This window comes from Danio aesculapii, chromosome 2 (genome assembly GCF_903798145.1).
Source record: "Danio aesculapii chromosome 2, fDanAes4.1, whole genome shotgun sequence".
NCBI lineage: Eukaryota > Metazoa > Chordata > Actinopteri > Cypriniformes > Danionidae > Danio > Danio aesculapii.
The window spans coordinates 22,605,483-22,628,136 of NC_079436.1; the positions used below are offsets into that span (position 1 = coordinate 22,605,483).

Here is a 22,654-nt window from a genome sequence, read left to right on the forward strand (position 1 = left end):
ACTAATTACAATGTGTTTAAAACATAAACATTTTAATCCTTTATTTAAATAAACTACTGTATATAATTTAGTATAAATCTCAAGTAATAACTTCAAATGTATGATAATAACCTTACTAACAAAATCCACTAACAAGGGAATGTCTTTATTGTTTCCTGTCAGAGTGTCATTGGGAAGTGACCATAGGTAGGTTTTTTTCTTTTTCAGAATTGTTTTGTGTATAATTTCCTCATTGTGACCCATCTTAGGCCTTCAAAAAGATTCAAATACACACAGTATATATACTCCCTAATGTAACTGTAAGCTGTTTACCACTTTTCAGGACATTCTACCGCTTCGAGGCAGCATGGGACTCTTCGATGCACAACTCTCTCCTGCTCAACCGTGTCACTCCATATGGAGAGAAAATTTACATCACTCTTTCCGCCTACCTGGAGGTGAGGAACACTATTTCACCCTCAAGTTGTTTGATTATGACACTTAATCATTATGGGAGATATTGGAATTATACAAATGTAATCTGAACACAAATTACTGTAAATTTACACTACACTATCACAAGTTTAGCTTTCACTATATTCACATTCAGGTTGATTGCTGTTATACTGTAGGTATATAGGATTATGGCCAAGATGCAACAAAAGGGGACAAAGGGCATCTTGGCCAGAGGTGGCTATTGCAATTTGGAGGCTTTTTAAAAAAAAATTCCACCCCATTATATTTAGTGATGTCAAATGAGTAATCATAATTAATTAATAATGACGAATATATATATATATATATATATATATATATATATATATATATATATATATATATATATATATATATATATATATATATATATATATATGTGTGTGTGTGCACTATGTACACTACCAGTCAAAAGTTTGGCGTCAGTGTTTTTTGTTTTTTCATTTTTTTTTTTTTTTTACGAAAATTATTCTGTTCATCAAGGCGGCATTTATTAAATGTAAAAGAATTGTTAAATTGTTAAACATTCATAAAAAATGTTAATAAATGCGTTCTTATTATATGTAGTTTCAAATAGAAATATTTCTCCAGTCATTATTGCTTTTATTACTATGATTATTAGTAATAATAATAATAATAATAATAATAATTAATATTACAGTGATTTCTGAAGGATCATGTGACTCTGAAGACTGGAGTAATGAAAGCTGAAAAATCCTCTTTAAAATCACTGGAATAAATGATTAAATTAAATGATAAACTACTTTTGAACAGTTATTTTACAGTGCAATAACATTTCACAATTTTACTGTTTGTTCTGTATTTTTGATGAAATAAATGCAGCCTTGGTGAGCAGGAGAAGCTTATTTTAAAACATTTAAACATACTACTGACTCCAAATTTTTGACCGGTAGTGTATATATAAATACATACTCAATGTATATATTTAAGAAAATGTTCATTTATATGTTAAATTGAATATTTAAATCTAATACAAATTATAAATAAATATATGTATATATTTAGGTTTTGTATTATTTTGTATTATATATATATATATATATATATATATATATATATATATATATATATATATATATATATATATATATATATATATATATCACATAAAATGTATTTTATATATTTAAATAAAGTGAATACACACAGATTATGTACAAACGAAACATATGAAAGCAGCATTAATGTTTATCAATACTATCTCATATTTCACACTTTACATTTTTCAATTACAGCCAAACACAGTCATCCAATAATCCATTTAGTCAAATGATTTGTAACAAAACCAGATTAATTCATCTTTATGAAAACTATACACTGCTAATCTTATCATAAGTCATGCTAATCTTAAGTTATTATTTTTGCCAGGTTTTGCAAATAGAAACATGTAAATTCTTAGAAACAATAACTCGGAAATGAGCTACAAACTAAAATATCATGGGTTTCACCTGCCTTGATTTTTTAACTGCAGCTGGATTGCTTTGTGTATAGTACTAGGCCCAAACTACAACTCAAAAGATGCTGAATAAAAATAGCTTATAATAAGAATGGCAACACAGATGGAGCTCTTTAAAGCAGGTTTTCAAATATGAACAAAACATGTTGCCTCTGTTGATGGTGGTTTTGTTAAAATTTCAGAATTTAAAGAGTCATCATTGATCACTTTTTAATATTACTTTGGACACAAAAAATAAAATGATAGAGAAGTTTCCGTTGGTCACCACAGCCTCAGTGATAGCAATTTTAAGAGTGAGTCTTGGTTGTTACTCAGAAAAGCAAGAGTTTTGAGTATTCACTCCTGCATTTAAGAAGCGGTTGTCACTTCTTAAGTTTTCATCACAGCTTATGTTACATGAACTTGTTTTTGTGTTGTGTAGATGGAGAACTGCACTCAGCCCACTGTGGTCACTAAGGACTTCTGCATGGTGTTCTACTCCAGAGATGCTAAACTGCCTGCATCTCGATCCATTCGAAATCTTTTCAGTACTGGTGCCTTCAGGCCATTAGAGAGGTGAGGAAAAATCACTGGCCTTCCTTTGACATGTTGAAGACTTGATGTCTGGATTCTAGAATTTCAGCTACATTTTGTGAATAAACCTTCTATAATTTTTCACAAACAAAATTTAGTGAAACAGTTGTAAAATGGTCAGCTCTTTTACACTGGGTATAAAAGCATAACAATCTGTAAAGCACTGTTAGAAAAGCATATGACTTGTTCCAAGTGATGTCACTTTCTCTGATGGGAAACTCTGGAAGACATTAAGGCATCATTATTCTTCTTTCATTAATTTGCCCAAATATTTTGGGCTCTATTTTAACTATCTAGGCGCTAAGTCTAAAGTGCATGGTGCAAAAGCATTAAGGGCATGTCCGGCATACAAATAAATGAATAAACAAATAAATTTTTGAATTATTTTTTTAACTCTCTTACTACTGTGATATTTCAGTTAATTTCTCATTCACTTTTTAACAGCTATGAAAATGATGAAAATTTTTGATGAAAATGCATACTATTTAGTTTTAGGCATGCCATATGGTATCTCTACTTGAGTTTAGCATCTTGAGCTAAAGTACAAAATCGTGCATAACTCTGTTATTGTCAACTCTGTTAGTTTTAGTTTAACAATAATTTAAACAACAATAATAACAATGAAACGTTACCTATATAATGTAACCTACCAGATGTATTAATAACAGATTCACTTATTTATTTTTTATTTATTTTTTTACAAAAAAATAAAATAAAATTATATATAATTCCAGTATAAGGAAATTGAATAGAAAATGCCTGAAATATATCTGAAATTCTAGAATGGGTCAACTTCTAACAGTTTTCTGCTTGAATTATCATTGCAGTATTGAAGTTAAATAGATTGTTAAATACAATGTTGCTCTTTTGTGTCTCAGCAACTGTGTGACTGGAGTGTACGAATTAAGTCTCTGCCATTTGGCTGACATCGGAAGTCCTGGTAAGTTACACAATTGTACAAATTGCCTTATTTTTAGCCCATTTACAGTTGAAGTCAGAATTATTAGCCCCTGTATATTTTTTCCTTAATTTCTGTTTAACAGAAAAAAGATTTTTAGCACATTTCTAAACATAATAGTTTTAATAATTTAATAACTTTCTAATAACTGATTTCTTTTATCTTTGCCATGATAACAGTATACAATATTTTACTACAGATTTTTCAAGATACTAGTATTCAGCTTAAAGTGACATTTAAAGGCTTAACTAGGTTAATTAGGCTAATTAGGTAAGTTATGGTAATTAGGGAAGTCATTGTATAACGATGGTTTGTTCTGTAAGTAATTGAAAAAAATATTGCTGAAGGGGGTAATAATTTTGACCTTAAAATGGTTTTAAAAAATTAAAAACTGCTTTTACTCTAGCCGAAATAAAACAAATAAGACTTTCTCGAGGAGAAAAAACATTATCAGACATACTGTGAAAAATTCCTTGCTCTGTTAAACATCATTTGGGAAATGTTTAAAAAAAAATCCCAGGAAGGCAAATAGTTTTGACTTCACCTGTATATCTTTGATCGACTTCGTTGTTCCTCATTGACTGTGATGGTGCAGGTATGCAGAGGAGGCGCAGACGGGTGCTGGACACCTCAGTGGCGTATGTGCGTGGAGAGGAAAACCTGGCGGGTTGGAGACCCCGCAGCGACAGCCTCATCCTGGACCACCAGTGGGAGCTGGAGAAACTCAGCCTCCTACAAGAGGTCAAATACGTTTTTTTTCATGTTAAATGCCTTTTATGTTAGGCATGATGTGACTTGTTTTCAGTTGAGTAAATGACAGGGAAGTGTGTGTTTGTTTACAGGTTGAGAAGACGAGGCACTATCTTCTGCTGAGAGAGAAGCTGGAAGCGTCTCTGCTGCTGGGACAGGACTCTTTCTATGGCAAAGATCTGATGGACTCACCGAAAGCCACCAGCCCCATGATCAGCCCGGTAGTGAGTCTGGGTCTGGACAGCCCCAATGAGAGGCAGAGGGAGCTGGCTGCCAAGGTGAATATCTGCTGCATACATACACATCATGTCACATTACTAAAGGTTTTTTATTACTCTAGTAATTTGAGTGATTGTGTGTGAAGTGTGACGGTGAAATAGTTCCTTAAGCAGATTACACTCATTTTCAAGATAGTCGCACAAAACATTTAATTTAATTTAATTTAATTTAATTTAATTTAATTTAATTTAATTTAATTTAATTTAATTTAATTTAATTTAATTTAATTTAATTTAATTTAATTTAATTTAATTTAATTTAATATTTTTTATTTATTTAATTTAATTTTTATTTATTTTAATTTATTTTTTTTATTTATTTAAATTGAATCAAATTTTAATTTAATAAAATAAAATTAATTTTATTTTTAATTTCGTTTTGTTTATTTTTATTTTTATTAAAATTTGTATTTAATTACATTTTTTAATTTAATTTAATTTAATTTTTATTTTATTTTATTAAAAAAAAAATTAAAGTAGATTTTTTTTCAATAGTAAAAAAAATCCCAGAATCACTTTTATATTTTAATGAAGTATATCAATAACTTTTATTGCACTTCATGTGCTTTATTGTGTTTTGTCTCTTCAGTGTGTGCGACTGCTCATGCACACCTTCAACAGGCAGTACAGCCAGGTGAGCAGCAGTCTCAGTGAGAGCAAGGTGAGCCTTTACTGCTAGTGTTCATCCAGACCTTGCCTCATTCTTTCGCCCATGCAGACCAGATGTCACTCTCTCTTTCTTCCTGTGTGTCTCTCTCAGTCTCATTCCTTTTGCCATGTAAAATGGCATTAAAAATCTCTGTCCACTTCTCTAATTCAGTCATGTAGGGTAGAGCAGCATGATTAGTGTAGTACTGTAAATGCTTGGCATTGGTAAGCATGGAATTTTCTGCAATTTGATGGACGAGATATTTTAATGTGTTGCTAGCTTCATCATCTGGTGGTGTTCTTTGTTTTAGCTGTCAGAGATTTCCGCGTCTCTTTTAAGAGACAGTGTTACTTCACCTCTGAGCTCTCTGACGCCTTCCTCCACCTGCCCATCACTGCTGGACGGTCACTATGGCAGTGCAGACTTCAGGTTGGTGCTCATAGCACTCACTGGGCTCACAGAATCATCCCCTGCTGACCCTTATGAAACAAATATATACTTTAAGTTCATTATATGAAGTACACTTAAGTAATGTTGAAGTACATATTTAAGTATGCTTCATGTAGTAAGTATACTAACATCTATGTACTAGTAGTGGGAATAAAATGGCTCACTTTTTAGTATGTAAAGGTATATATTTAAATGTGCTATAAGTATAAGGCCGGTTCACTCTGTCAGTGTGAGAGGTGCGTGAGCAGCACATAATTTCTTTGTACACAATGTATGCTTATGGGGTGGCATAGTGGCGCAATGGGTAGCGATGTCGCCTCACAGCAAGAAGGTCGCTGGTTCGAGCCTCGGCTGGGTCAGTTGGCATTTCTGTGAGGAGTTTGCATGTTCTTCCCATGTTTGCGTGGGTTTCCTCCGGATACAGGTGAATTGGGTAGACTAAATTGTCCATAGTGTATGTGTGTATGTCCTGGTCCTCTAGGTTGGGGGTTAAGCGTTGGGCTAAAGACCCACTTTGTAAAAATGAGATGTTACGAAAAACCAACATGTTGCAATTAAATATCAACTTCGATATAAACGGTCATGGGAGTAAGTATGTATTTAGGTTAATTAATTTGGGGATCACACCAGGAGAAATGGATTTGTTACTATAAAGTCTATTTTTGCTGCAATTTTTCCTGTCACTTTCAAACAAAGTGACAGGACTCTTGACTGCAAACCAAATCTACCTTCGGGTATAAATAAAGTAACCTAACCTAACCTAAGGACACTTTTGATGGCCAAATAAATTTGATTTCATATTTATCAAAAAGTTCTATAAATGCACAAAACAAGCATATAATCCACAGGATATGCAGAAAGGCTAGTGTGTTCAACTTCTCATAAGAGAATTACAGTACATCATTTCATATATGCTACAGAAGATATACTGTATACATGTTTTTAATACTTTAAAGTTTAAGTGCTAGTATGGTGTATTAAAAAAGGCCAAAAATGGCATAAGCCAGAGTTTTATGGTGCCCCCTAAAAGGAGAGGTGGTGAAAAAGATACAAGAAGGGAAAGCAAAATAATGTTTTTTAAATCTTTTGCATGCCCTCACAAAATCAGTTGAGTTGATTTGAGCAAATACTTCCAGCTCACTTTATATCTTGCAGTGGTTGAGAATTCTGTACATTTACTATATGGAGCAGTTCATAGATGCATTAAGAAAGTGATATTTTCCATTAAAATATGTTAGTCTGTTCTATGTAAAGGCAAGCATAAACCAAGAGTATGAAGATGGATGTTAGTCAATCAATAAAATAAATATCAAATGAAATACATTTCTCCTATTATATTATATTATATTATATTATATTATATTATATTATATTATATTATATTATATTATATTATATTATATTATATTATATTATATTATATTATATTATATTATATTATATTATATTATATTACACTAAACTGCATCAATTCAGTCTCTGAAATCCAAAACAGGATTAAATCAAATTTCATTCATTAATTTTTCTTCAGTTTAGTCCCTTTATTCATTAGAGGGTGCCGCAGCCGAATAAACCACTAACTTATCAAGTAGGATACCCTTTCAGCTGCAACCCAGTCCTGGGAATCATCCATACACACTCATTTACACACATACACTACGGACAATTTAGCATATTTAATTTACCTATACCGCAGGTCTTTGGACTGTGGAGGAAATAAGAGAACCCAGAGGAAACCCAAGCGAACACGGGGAGAACATGCAAACTCCACACAGAAATGCCAACCGGCCCAGCTGGTACTCGAACCAGCAACCTTCTTGCTGTGAGACAAAAGTGCTAACCACTGAGCCATGGTGTCGCCCATTAAGATTACTTTTAGATTAATAATTTACACATTACAAACTTGGAAAAAACATTAGTATAGCTTTTTATTTGTAGGTTTACAAAAACCATCATGTTTTAGAGTCGCTGGGGCCGTCACACGCTACAAACACACTCAAGCATGGTGTAAATACGCTCACGAGTCTGCAGCTGCAGTAATGCTGTAGACATGCCGATGCACTGCTCACATGCCGCTCACGCTTGCAGTGTGAAACCCTTGTAACTGTAGTAAATCATAAGTGCTTAAATAGTCAACAATTATGTTTTTCATTTCTACTACAAGTCAACTTTTGAGAACACTAGCAGTTCACTTTTAGTAAATAATTAGTTTGTTAAGGAAGGAGAGAAGTTATGACTTGTGGGCTTTGCCAAGCGTGGCGTCCCATACTCAGAACTTGGGCTATGCATTTAACACCTCCAAGTGCACACACAGTAGTGAATATACATATACTTTCTGTGTACTAATTGTAATACTAATTGTTGCCAATGCCGGTGTCCTGACATTTTACATCCTACCCATCAGATTATGCTACCAACACAGTTTTTTAAGGTTGGGGTTAGGGATTAGGTTAAAATTTACACTGGTAGCAAAATCTGATGAGTAGCATATTGTGTCATCAAAATGTGCTACTTACTTTTTGAATGGGAGGTAGGACAATCTGACAAGGTAGGACAAATCGACAGAACACCGGGACTCAAACCTGCAACATTTGTACCATAACTGTCCCATAGTACACTGAAGTATTCTTTCAATAAACTGCTAATCTACTGCAGTCATTCTTAGTAGTTTTGTGATGTTATACCGCAAGCATACTTGAAAGTGTTCTAATCTTAGTTAACAAGTAGCTTTCTAGTGTTATACTGTAAGTGTACTTAGGATTTGTTTTCACTGGGGATAATGTGTGATTGATGACGGTGCAGTTTTTAGTACATTTGGCATAAACTGAAGTTATTAAAGAGCATATTGCACTCAAAAGAAGTACATGTATGGTATACTGCTTGTAGGATTGTGTGCATCTTGAAACAAAACAATGTCAATGACTTATTTTAAGATATGTCACAGTAAGTCGTTCTTAGTTTAGACAGCTCAAATGTGCAATTTAGTGTAGGAATAGCTTTGAATCTCTGAAACCTATTAGTTCATTGAAAATCAGTCTACACTTTGGGTCTCAAAACCTCACATACTTGATTTCTAACACTATCTTGTTCTGTGTGGATATTTTTTTTTCAGAGGTGCTGAGGCAAACTCTGGTGCTTCTAGCCCTGATCTTGACCCATTCAGTCCTATTGAGAGAAAACCAAGGACCTGCACCTTCATACCCAATATCCAGGAGATTCGTGTCAGGTACTGTAGCCCCTAGAACAACATAACACACTTTGACTCAAGTCCAATTTTTACTTTGTTTTTATGCACACACAGCCTTTCAAAGTATATTTCATTTCATTTTTTTTTTGTTCAGTGTATAATTTACTCAAACATGAACATTGTGACAATTTTCAGCACCTCTTCTGACGTAAAAACTGTACACAATCTCTGGTAACAAGTTATAACCAATATAAAGATTATTTTCATTCTTTCATAATAGACTAGTAAAAATGATGATACTTTACTCTATTACTTTTGTTATTTGGCATCTGTTATCAACATAATCTATCTGATTCCAATCAGTTTATTAATAAACATTTCCTTTGACTTCCTTTTCAGTCAACAACCCCAAAGCACTATTGCCATCTTGTGGATGAACAAATTACTGCAAATTACGTTACAAAAATCCAACTGTACTCACAGTATGTGTATAATATCTGTCTGAGCCTAGTGTGATCAGACAGTGAAATATACTAACTGCCATAAAAAAGTTGAAAATACATATACATATATTATGTTTTTTCTGGTTTTATATTATTTAAAAATGTATATTTACATTTATTTTGAGATGCAAAATACATTACATAAATTTTTCCTTTGAAAAAGATGTATAAACATCACCATGTAAACAATATTGGATGTATTTACTGTCCATTTTTTACACTTTTGCTTGCAGAATTAATATAACAATTTAACCTTTGACAAAGTCACTCAAATATTTACTTCTGTCCACTACTCCTGGAGACAACACATTGAACATGAGAACTGCTTATCTTTTTAATACTGTAATATATTGCCTCGTTACGAGGTAATCAAATATATCCAAGATTGTAATGTTTTGGCCTATCAGTGCTTTTGTACAAAGATACAGTCTTGCTATATACAAATCTGTATTTTATGTAAAGTTGCATCCGCACCAGGGGTGTAGCTAGACATAAAGCTCTACTGGGCACTGGCCCCCCTCAACCACTCAATTCCCTGAATGTTTTTCTGCACGCATACGTCAGTTTGTTTTCAATTAAACTACATTGCTTTCGCAAGCGTTGACTTGGTTGTACATATAGATTAACGTCTTCAGTTTGGGATTACCACTCTTAATTAATACACCTACATATAAAGTAAACTGTAACTTACTGGGGCACAGTCGATTTTACTGTGGCACGTGCCCCAGTAAATGGGTTCTGGTCGTCACCACTAGGTGTCAGTATAAAATCCAAAACCTATACATTCATTTATTCATTTTCTTTTCAGCTTAGTCCTTTTATTAATCTGGGGTCACCACAGTGGAATGAACCACCAACTTATCCAGCATATGTTTTACGCAGCGGATGCCCTTCCAGCTGCAACCCATCAGTGGGAAACATCCATACACACACATACACTACGGACAATTTTAGCCTTTCCAATTCACCTGTACAACATGTTTTTGGACTTGTGGGGGAAACCAGAGCTCCTGGGAGCACGCGAACACAGGGAGAACATACAAACGCCACACAGGGAGAACATGCACACTCCACACAGAAATGCCAGCTGACCCAGCCGAGACTTGAACCAGCGACCTTCTTGCTGTGAGGCGAATATGCTACTCACTGCGCCACCGTGCAGCCCAAAACCTATACACCTAAAATCCAAAACTATACAGCTAAATACCTTTATGAAAAGCAGCACTAATGACACTTAAACACTACAATTATTTTGAAAATAATTACAAGTCATCTAGAGTTTAGCAGTAAAGTTCTGTCATATTTAAATCATTTCAGCTAATAATTTCTCTGAGTTTGGCAGGAGCACTGTTGGCTTAGTTTAGCATAGATCACTGAATTAGATTAGACCGCTAGCGTCTTGTTCAAAAATGATCAAACTCTTCTGTAGTTACATCATGGAAATCAGCTATTTTCTAGGCTGATATGGGTAAGAACTATTGGCCTTATTCTGCAACTCTGAACTAAACTCTTTGTTTTAGAACTTGTGATTCATTTACCTATGGGGGGGGGGGGGGGGGGGGGGGGGGTATTACCAGGCTGAAAACAATTAAATTACTTGCTCTACAAACAATTTTGTTTATGATAATACATAATTAAACATATAAGAAAATACAGATTTGTAACATTAAGCAGCATAATGAGCTGTTTTTTACAGTTTAAAATAAACGAAAGTAAATGAGACGGGAAGTCTCTGGAAGTACGGGAAAGAGTAAGGTCAATACTCTCATTCTGTAGTAATCAAAGAGCTTGCTGCTGTACCATGGCTGCAGCAGCTGCAATGATATTTCTTCCATTCTATCCAGTTCAAATTGATACATTTGATCTGATTGAATTGATCTGCGCCAAAGTAAATATATGTTCTGAATCATCTCTCACAAATATCTCAATGTGTGCTCCTTTATTATTACAATTCAGTGATCTACGCTAAGCTAAAAGTGCTAACGCCGGACCCGGAGATCAGCTGAATACACTCAAAAGGAGAAAATAAGCTGTTTAACTCTAGTTTTTTTTTTAAAGTGGAGTGTTCCTTTAAATGTAATTATGCTGAGCAGACTACCCTTAAAGCTTTAAACATCCTGATTGAAACAGATTGCCCTGTACAGTAAATAATGTATATGCAATTTTCCTATGCAAACAGCCCTATTGTGTCGAAGAAAGGCTATCTGCACTTTCTGGAGCCTCACACCAGTGGCTGGGTGAAGCGGTACATCGTGGTACGGCGGCCGTATGTTTACCTGTACCGCAGCGAAAGAGACTGTGTGGAGCGAGCCATCATCAACCTGTCCTCCGCTCAGGTGGAGTACAGTGAAGATCAGCACACCTTGATGAGGGTAAGACAGCCATATTATACAACATGACTACTGAGTAACGTGGTCTGCTGTAGATGTGAACACATTTGTTGTTTTGTTTTCAGGCTCCTAACACTTTCACAGTGTGCACTGAGCACCGCAACATCCTCCTCCAGGCCACAAATGACAAAGAGATGCATGACTGGCTGTACGCGTTCAACCCACTGCTGGCAGGAACTATCAGGTATTCCAAATCAGTTGTGGATTTGTAGATTTTTTTTAGTGTGTGATTTATTGAATTTGCATCTGTCTTATTTACAGGATGTCTGGGGGGTCGTAAAGTGCTCAGCATAATTAAGTACACCCCATTTTGAAAATGAATATTTTTATCCATTTCCCAGTGAATATAGGCAATGTATATCGGTGCATTTAAACAAAACAGATTTATTAAACAGATTATTAAAATATTAAAATAATATTTTAGTCACCAAACATATTTAGAAATTGAAAGAAAATACAATTAAATTCAAGCAAAATATTGCAATAAAAATACAACCTACCAAATTTTAAATAAATTGTTCTATTTTTTTTGTTGTCTTGCTTTTTCCTCTTTTTAAAATTTGTATTTAATACTTTTCTATAACATATAAATTTGGGTGTACTGGTTTCTGGACCGTTATCGTTAGTTATTTTGTTAGATAAGCTCCAGATTTGGCTTCAGTACTGACTAATCTAATGTATATGCACAAATATAATATTTTATAGCTTCCTATAAAATATGAATTTAAAAGAGAGATTTGTGAGAGGTGTACTTATATATGCTGAGCACTGTAAAACGTCTTAAAATGTCTTAAATTAAAGATATTTAATTTTAGGCCTTAAAAACTCGTAAATTTGCTAAAATATGGTTTTGTAGGTTTAAAATAATTTTAAACTGGTCTTACTTTTTCCTACCCAATTTACCCAGCTACCCAATTGGCCGACATCCGATAACCAGTAATCCATGTCAAAACTTTAATATATATATTTATAAAAATTATATATATTAATTTAATAAATTTTTTTATTGCAAAGAGATACAAAAACAGCTGTTGGCTGACATTTTTACAACAAATTCTCAAAATGATATTCCCTAATCAGGGAAAGAAAACTAAAGCAACACATCCCTTTACATGATCTTCAATTAATACAGAACCTATTACAGAAGTCTTAAAGGGTCTTAAAGTCTTAAATATGACTTGAGGAAACCTGCAGAAACCCTGTACTTAAGATGCCCTCAAAGGATGAAGAACATTCTTCATGTGGAGATTGATTGTTAGTTAGTTGGATACATTAAAAATACCAAAGGCAATTCAGACATCTAATAGAATACAATGCAGAATGCAAAATAGATAAACAACACAAAAACCATAAACACACATTATTCTATGCCTATGACATATACAGTACATACAGGCCTATAGCCAGCCTGGTAAAAGAGGTAGTGGACTTTGGACATTTTCTATTTAATTTTGAGGTTTAAATACTGCTTTTTGATTACATTTTGAGCACAATTTTTTGCTGGATTAGCATTTCCTAAAGTTTTAGAATAAAGAAATATGAAACCCTATCAAGAGGATGTAATAAGACTGGTTTTCTTGTCTGTTCATGTAACTATAAAAGACAATTCAGCCACTACAGAGTTGTCACTTATACAAACATACAGCGGGGAAAACAAGTGTTGAACACGTCACTATTTTTCTCAGAAAACATATTCCTAAACGTGCTGTTGACTTGAAAGTTTCCTTTAATGTTGGTAACAACTAAAGAAATCCATAAATGCAAAGAAAACTATATTAATTAGTTTACAAATTAAATTATGTGTAAAAAAAAGTATTGAACACATAAAGAAAGGGATGTGTAGAAAGGCAGCGAAAGCGCAGACAGCAGCTGAAATCTCTCAGTAATTATTCAGCAAGCCTCTGCCCTTCATCATTGTAAATAAATATCAGCTGCTTCATTCCAACATCTACATGAACAGGATGATGAAGATAAAACCAGAGTGGGTGTTTCAGCAAGACAATAATCCAAAACAAAGCCAAGGAAACTCTCAAATTCTTTCAGAGAAAGAAAATCAAGCTGTAGAATGGCCCAGCTAATCACCTGACTTGAATCCAATAGAGAATACAAAATAAAGATCAGATTTGATAGACGAGACCAACAGGACCATTAAGATTTTACACTCTCTTGAAGACTGTGAAAAACTCCCACCTGAGAAATACATGTGACTTCATTCTCCACATGAGAGATGTCTTTAAGCTGCCATTACCAAAAAAGTCTTTTATATAAAGTGTTAAATACATTTCAGTAGTTCAGTACTTTCTCCTTGTGTCATTTGATTGTTATTACACATAACTAATGTTTTAGATTTTTTTGTTTTGTTTTATTTTTATCTTTGTATTGTTTGGGTTTTTACCAAAATCTGGTTCATTTCCAGGTCAACAGCTCCTTTAGAAATGTTATTCTCAGGAAAAATACATGTTCAATACTTACTTTCCGCGCTGTATGTTATACAAGTTACACTGAATAACGTAACCACACAAAAGTTGACCAAACCTCTCTCTTCCAACCCACAGGTCTAAGCTTTCCAGAAGAAAATCAGGACAGATGAGGATGTGAACCTGTTTTTTTCCCTTCTGGCTCAATCCATAAACAGATAGCTAACAGGCCGTTGTGATGTAATTAGGTCATGTGATCATAAGTGCCCAATCCCCATGTCATCACAGCTGCCTCTTGCCTGCCCTGCCCGTCTGTCCATGCCAACCACAGACTGTGAGTGTGTGTGTGTGTATGTGTGTGTGTCAGGCCCTATTTAGTGTACATTCGAAATATACTATCGAAATATACTGCACCTCCCACTCACATAGCTAAAAACTAGAATGGCAAACAGCTTCTTAGACACAAAACCCCACTCTTAAAGGAACAGTTCACCCAAAAATGTCACCCTTCACTTCAGTTGAACACAAAAGATATTTGGAAGAAGAATAAATAAAAATGTTCTTCAGAATATCTTCTTTTGTCTTTTAAATGTGAGTAAATAGTGTGTAAATGTACATTTTTGGGTGAACTATCCCTTTAAAGTCATTCATACATTTGTAAATGCGACTCGATGCTCTGTTTGTGTGTGTGCGCTTCTGCAGAGTAGATTTCAAGTGCTTTTACCTGGCTCGGTTATTGCCTCTTGGTTTTGATCATTATGCTTTTTGAAGGGAGCTAATTTGCAGATGGCCTTTTATGCAGTGGATATCGTGATGGATTTTAGACCGAAAGAGGTAACTGTCTAATGTTTCATCAAAAACCATCTGCCATTTACAGAGGTTTAATTTGTGTTTGAATTTCCATCAGAAATGTCTTTTTTACATTACATCTTTTACGTTACACTTATTTATTAAGCATTGTATGTTTTATAAACATGAGTCCACTATTTGTAGTGCGCTACAAAAATTATTTCTCACCTTGCACTTTTGATAATGAGCTTTATTTCACAGATTTGGTTTGATTCGTTTGCACAAGAGCTCTGCTGCTAAGAGAATCAGCTTATTTGGTGTTTTTATTTTAATTGATTACTTTTCATCCGCTTGTTTTTACGCACAAAATTAGCTAGCTTTGATGCTGAACTTCCACTTAACACATACATCAGAGTACATTTAAACTTCTGAATTAATGAAGAGTTCATTTAAATTATGCTGGAGGATTACGTTCAGAAATACTGCATCTACACTCTTCAAAATAAAGGTACTTTTTTGACATCTAACATGAAACGTTCTATTGCACATAAAAATATTTAGCAAATAAAGGTTTTATGTAAGTTCACCCTGAAATATAATCCGTTTGAGCCAAATAGTAAGTATACATTATTTGACATGCTGTCCAGAATGATGGCTCTGAGTTCAGAATGACGTAAATGAGGTGAATGGGTTATATGCACAACTAGTGTTTTTCAGCCAGTGATAAACCTCTGGTGAAAGCTTAATGTGACTATTTTCAGCTCTTAAGGTTCATTTTCTAGCTTCGATGTTGTAATGTAATTACAATACATTCAGTTAAATACTTACAGTAAGCATTAATTTAATTGTTCAAGCGCAAAACGAGATGGAAGACTGTGCTAGCACTGTCAGGATCAGCAGGCGAACGCAGAAACTTATTTGAAAATACTGGGATAAAATAAACCGTTTTTCATCATATTTTAAACACATGGCGGGGGAAAATGGAATTTAATGCAGTGCTTCTTGTCCGGTCTGAGGCCCACTGTATATCGGATATCAATCAGGCAGTGAAGATCACAGATTTTTTATGAAATCAGACCTTAAACATGGCAATTTTATAATGGAAAGACTTATGCTGGTGGGCTGAAATTAAAGGTCTGTGTGCATATACCCCATTGCATGGATATACACATGAAGTGTTCAGATGCAAAAACCTCTAAACGCTGTTTGCATTTTTATTTGGCTCCTGTGTGTAGGTTCAGTGATTTCACTTTCATTGCAAATAATAAGTCCTTTACATGGTATTTAAAGTTAAATATCTTAACATAAACAAAGCAGCCTGGGAAAAATGTTAATTTTCTATGGAAATTTCAGAAGGCTCTGAGAGTTTTTTTGCATCTGAACTCTTCACATATACTTATCAAGCTAGTTAGGATGACTAGGTAAACGAGCTGTACTTGAATTGGTTTTATGCTAATTAAAAACAGTCAAATGCATAGGATTTTAAAGTATGCTCAATTTAACTGCATGTGCATAAACATGAGCACTAGAAATGTGTTACTTTTTCTTTCCAAAATTTATGCTAAAATATTATTTCTATTTATTTGTTTAGAATAGAGTCGCCGATGTTGATTGAAGTCTGTGGGCCGAATATATACCAAACCGAATATGTAGTATATACCAAACTGTATTACATTAAATTTGCCATAGGGAATTTACTAATTTATTTGCTAATATTTCAAAATAACTAGAAAACCTAGAAAACAAAAAAAAAAAGAACCCCGTTTATAACACAATGCAGTTCAATGCTGAATGCATTGGTTGAGCTACTCCTTCCTTTGCCTTGATTTGCTCGCCGATGTCTTGTGCATTGACCCCTATCTGTCATGTGACAGTATTTACATGTTAAAAGTCTGATACATTTATAACATTTACTTTCAGTTGGCTTTATGTAGCTCAGCAATAAAACAAAGAAACAAAAGGGTGCGTTAAATTCGAAATCTCTCTAAGTTCAATACCTCTGTCAAAGGAATTCACCTCAACCACCTTCCCGTCATTTCAGATGGGATGGTGGGCCAAATCAAAGGATACCATGGACCAATTTTAGCCCACAGGCCCTACTTTGGGCATCTCTGAATTAAAGTTTACTTTGGGGTTTTCTCAGTAAGATTCATGTAATCAAATTTGCAATGTCTATTCTGCTAATGCACTTTATTGATTAGATGAACAGTTAATCCTTATTCTTTACCACACCCCTATTATTTTAATTTGCTATGAGGGAATGATGCAAAAAAAGAAAGCCCCGCCCCTATTCAATATCCACTTGTTAAGTCGTGACTTCTCAGTGACGTATGGAATACTGTTTCCGGGTCCAAGCCACTACTCATTTAAATTGGGAAAATATTCATTTATGACCATTAAGTAAATTTTGTATAAAATCATAGTGTACACAACAGTCTCTGGACTTGCTGCATCACAAATACCAACATTTTAACAATTTATAAGAAATTAATCATTTTCTGGTCATCTGATATTAGGCATGGATATATATATATATATATATATATATATATATATATATATATATATATATATATATATATATATATATATATATATATATATATATATATATATATATATATATTGCGGCCATGATTTTCTAAAGTATTACATCGCTTTGTAAACATTTATTATTACCATTTGATGAGTCTCCCCATACAGTTTGATAAAGCACTTAGACCCGGAAGCCGCATTGCGTGACGTCACACTTAACAAGCGGATTCCATTTCAGCTGGAAGTACATCAACATGCTGAAATAAAAGTCTCAGCAACAGTCTTTACAGGAACCCAAAATGGCCTCTTTATGAACTTTTATTTTGAAGAGTGTAGATCCTCTTTTGTAGCTGCTATATTTAGGTCATTCCAGACCATTCCTACATGTTACAATATAAACTCTGTATTCAGTCCTCCATGGTGTTTTCCTAGTGAGATGGCAATGAGATGATGTGTTGTTAGAGAAGATCCAGTTACGTATAACATATAACAAGAAGTCTTTTACCAAGCGTTTTGTGACTCCCTATATAATAGGTTCACTTTTTTAATGAGATGTCTCAGCGTATTGAAGTAGACCTTGTGTTTCCTCCACTCTTTGCTGTAACTACTGTGTAAAGACCTACAGTAAGTATAGAATAGCACCATTTGCTGCTGAATTCATAAATCTCTCACTTGGTTTGATTTGAGCTCATGCTATTGGTCAGTCAGCCATTTAGCTTGTTGCTCATGCTGATAGAGGACTGGTGATTTGTGCAATGGGCCAGCCAACCCAAAGAGCACAAACAAAGCTGTGATATTTAATAATGAGCGTACCTTCCTGAGAGATTTCAACAGTTCTGGTGTTTGTTTACCTCTCAACATGGTTTCTTCATGTGCAGCAGTATAAGACTCTCACTCTGAACATGGATCTGAATTGGAAATTAAGGAGAAATCTTTCAGTTTTGGACATTACCGTTGACGGTCATACCTCCCGATGCCCTGATGTTTTAAAATCCATTCCTGTCTTTTGACAATGCTATGTATATGATAGCATGCTGTACATATTTATTCAGCTTTTAAATGAAATGTATCTCATTTACCTCCTTACAGTATAAAAGTAGCATTTACATGAAAATAATAGATTCAGTCGTATTATTTTACTGAACTGAAGGATCACAGTCGACTATGAGCATGTAGTGTTCGCATTGACACGTTCCCTAAAAAAACAAGGCATTTAACAGGACTTTGTCAACCTACAGTACATATATAATGCAGATAAATGAGATTTTTAGGGTTTGTAGTTGATAATGTGACTCTTTTTCTCTCTTTCACTCTTTGTGTTGCCACTCGCCACGCGTCATTTCCAACGAACATCTTTCATCCATATGAATATTTCAGATTTAAAAAAGGACATCAATATAAACTAAGTGTACCTACTGTAATTGCTTCTATATTTCTGTTGATTTGCTCTGTATATAAACCCAACTGTGGTCTAGCACACAGCAGTAACCACTTTATACCATAATGAATGGGCTGTAGTGTATTCAGTGCTCAAGTTCTTTGAGTGTTGGACCTGTGTCTTCTAATGTCTGTGGACACTTAACACTTTGTCAGGTGTGAAATAAATGTGAAATACGCGCAATGTTTCTTGAGTCTCGACTTCTTTTTGTATATAAAACAAAGATTTTAGTTTCAGTTAAAACTTTTTTGCTGAAGAAAAGTCACTTGCATGTTGGATGGCAGTAGTATGAGTAAACCTAGCAAATTGTGATGCTCGAAATTTCAGGTTTTGATCTGAAGCAGTTTAACTTAGCAGTAACTGAAATAACACATTATAGACATTCTGTTGACTAGACGTAACTCTGCAACTATATGCAACACAGGCTCATTCTGAAAACGTAGTCCTACATACGTTTCTGGAGGCCGCGAATTGTGTGGCCAGAGGTACATATGGCTGCATTTACTTTTTTAAACGAATGCTACAAGTGGTATGACGCCATTCCTTTTCATGCTTACCAGCTGACCACTTACTTTCGTGTGGACGGCTTTCCCGCTGTAACCAGTTTGTCCAGTTAGCTTGTCATGTACGTTGGTGGAATTGAGACGCAGAGAGGAGTTGACCATGACGACGATGGGGTTTGAGTCCAGTGAAGAACAGTTCCAGAAATCAGGTAAGACAAAAACAGAATCCAAAGATTAAAATAAACAATTAAATAAAAGGGTGGGAATGGGGTAAAATCGGAAAACGTGGTAAAAAATCAGACCAGGGCTTTTCTTTTTCTGGATTGGTTTTGTACATTGTTGGTTGGGTTTAGGGAAGTGGGTGGGTGGGTCAATCAATAAAATTGGTTGGGTTTAGGGAAGGAGGAGTGTGGGTCAGTCGATTGGTTGGTCAATCAAACAGTCAGTCAACTGCGGCCTCTGGTGGGTTTATGCAAGAAAAACAGGCTGGGACGGCACTCGCAAGAGAAATTTGAGATATGAAAAAGAGAAAACAAAAACTTCAAAAATATGTACCGCCTGTGATGTATTTCGCAGTCTCCAGAAACGTATGCAGGACTAGGTTTTCAGAATGAGCCTGGGTTGACTATATGGTAATACTGTAAAGCAGCTGAAACTTGATTTTGATATTACATTTATTTTTAATTTTGCAAATGCATGATTGATAAAATTTTACATGTTTTTTCAGTGAGTCGTTTGTTTCATGTTCTTTAAATGTCTTTAATTTTTCTTAAAATTCTAAGAAGAATATCCCGTAAAGACAACACGAATGAAGTTTGTTTATATATAGCACCTTTTTGGGTTCAGACGAGTGAGGTTTACCTGCACAGCACTTTACTAGCTGGCCTCTGTTACACTCACCCTCCAAACCTCACTCCAATCCGCATCATGGCACCAATGTAACCCCACCGGTCCTACAAAACCAAACCCGCTCCAGTCTGGGATCACACCGGCAACTCTGCGCATGGGAGTCAGTTGCTCTAACAAGGAACCTAAAGATCATGGCCTCTAGCGTCTGTCACCAGAGCACCTTTTCGGGATTTAGAAAAGTGAGGTTTACCTGCACAGTGCTTCACTTGCTGGCCTCTGCTACACTCACCCCCCTAAACCTCACTCCCATCCAGGTCATGGCACCACCGTAACCCTGCCGGTCCTACACCCCCCAACCCTCTCCGAGCTTGGATCGAACCGGCAGTTTTCCCCATTCTTCCTTACAGTACATGTAAAGTTCTGTTATGTTTGATGGGGAACGTCATTCCCCAATCAATTGGGTTCTGGACTCTGGCTGGGCCACTCCAGGACATTCAGAAAAGTGTCCCATAGCCATCACCTTGTTATTTTTGCTGTAAGATGAACCGTCACCCCAATCTGAGGTCCAGAGAGCTCTGAAGCAATGATGTACATCACTACATTCATCTGTACGTTGCTGCATTAGTTTTTCCCTCAATCCTGACTTGTTCCCCAGATTTTCCATTGAAAAACATAACTACAGCAAGATGCTGCAGCCATTATGCTTTACTGTAATAATTTTTTTTTTTTCACTTTGTCAATTGGTGAAGTTTGTTCCTCACCACTGGCTTGCTTGGTTGGGACTTGGGGAGCTGCGCATTGATGGATTTGCTCTTCAGTGTTTGGACTTTCAGCAGTGAAAATTAAACCACACTGAACTGAACTTTAACTCTGAAAACTGGACTGACACAGTTTCAATTTACTAGAACTTCTATGTTAAGCGGCTTTGACACAATCTACATTGTAAAAGCGCTACAGAAATAAAGACGAATTGAATTGAATTGATTATTGGCCAGGTGAGTTCAATCTTTGCTTCTCAGATCAGAGTATTTTGTTGCTCGCCCTGTCTTAACAAATTCCATACAGGCCTTTTACTGAGAAGGTCTGATTGGTGGATTTCTGCAGAGTTGCCTTGATATAATTGTCTCTACAAAGAACTGCTTGTACTTCATGGCTTGACTTGATTTGCTCTGTTAAATGTGAAACCGTGTAGAGACAGATATGTGCATGTCCCAATCATGTCCATTAAACTGAATTTACCACAAGTGGACAATGTCAAGTTACAGAAACACCTTAACGATGATCAGTGGAAAAATGGATGCTCCTGAGCTTTTAAATCTGCAAAGATTTCAAACAAACTTCTTCCACATTGTCATTATAAGGCACTGTTTGTGGAATATTGCAGAATGCACTGTCAGTTTGAGTTAGTTATTCCCAATTTGTTAATATGTTAGATATGCACTTGCAAAGTTAACAGAACATCAAAAGGAGAGCATAAAAACAAACTACTAATTGAGGGTGGTTATGGCATGCCAGCAAGAATTTTGTGTGCGTGTGTTTAAAAGATGTCTAATTGACATCCAAACAGACACCATGGCGAAATTAAGGCTGCATTTGTCTGGTCTGTTTGTGTAATATTGTTAGACATCAATTTGAGTCACATAGACGTCTGTGTTTAGATCTCTATTAGACATCTTTTTTTTTTTAATGTTCTGGGATAATACTTTGTAAATTGTACATGCTATCTTCACACCAGGGCATCTTGGTGGTGCAATGGGTAGCACGATTGCCTCACAGCAAGAAGGTCGCTGGTTTGAGCCTCCTAGCTCGGAGTTTGCATGTTCTCCCCGTGATTGTGTGGGTTTCCTCCAGGTGCTTTGGTTTCCCCCACAGTCCAAAGACATGTGGTATAGGTGATTGAGTAAGCTAAATTGGCCATGGTGTATGTGTGTGAATGAGTGTGTATGGATGTTTCCCAGTGATGGGTTGCAGCTGGAAGGGCATCCACTGCGTAAAACATGCTGGATAAGTTGGTGGTTCATTCCGCTGTGGTGACCCCAGATTAATAAAGGAACAAAGTTGAAAAGAAAATGAATAAATGAATGAATCTTCACATCATGTGTCAAAGCCAAAGCTAACTAGTTCAAGAATCTATGGGATTTTTAGCTCATTAAAAAATAATCTAGGCCAAAATTTGGCTTGTGAGCCCTGATTTAGACATCTTAGATCTAAATGATGTACAATGGTACAATAGTTTAAGTTAGTGTTGTATCAGATCTGCATTCAAACCTCTTACTGTACTGTATTTATTTACCAATTTAAAACATGATTATTCTTACATCATTTGTGAACAACAATTAGGCATTTTAGTTGAAAATATCTTCCATTGTCTTTCTAACTTTTCAAAGTAACACATTGTTACTGGATCTGGGAATAACAGCAGATGTATATTTTC

At 35.1% G+C, this 22,654-nt stretch overlaps 1 protein-coding gene across 7 annotated transcripts in view; it reads left to right on the top strand.

Moving 5' to 3' along the window:
- The window catches only part of kif1ab (kinesin family member 1Ab), a 69,792-nt gene extending 52,361 nt beyond the window's left edge, over nt 1-17,431 (top strand). For 4 of the 7 annotated variants that reach the window (XM_056475008.1, XM_056474966.1, XM_056474956.1 and 1 more), the window contains 12 exons: nt 163-186; nt 323-437; nt 2,373-2,506; nt 3,403-3,464; nt 4,078-4,223; nt 4,325-4,510; nt 5,100-5,171; nt 5,470-5,588; nt 8,722-8,835; nt 11,479-11,671; nt 11,755-11,873; nt 14,245-17,431. In XM_056475008.1, the coding sequence (XP_056330983.1) occupies nt 163-186; nt 323-437; nt 2,373-2,506; nt 3,403-3,464; nt 4,078-4,223; nt 4,325-4,510; nt 5,100-5,171; nt 5,470-5,588; nt 8,722-8,835; nt 11,479-11,671; nt 11,755-11,873; nt 14,245-14,287 (1,327 nt within the window). In that variant the 3' untranslated portion in view covers nt 14,288-17,431. The remainder of the gene's footprint in view (nt 1-162; nt 187-322; nt 438-2,372; nt 2,507-3,402; nt 3,465-4,077; nt 4,224-4,324; nt 4,511-5,099; nt 5,172-5,469; nt 5,589-8,721; nt 8,836-11,478; nt 11,672-11,754; nt 11,874-14,244) is intronic. The other 3 variants (XM_056474973.1, XM_056474999.1, XM_056474982.1) reach the window with 2 other exon arrangements.
- Nucleotides 17,432-22,654: the final 5,223 nt, after the last annotated feature.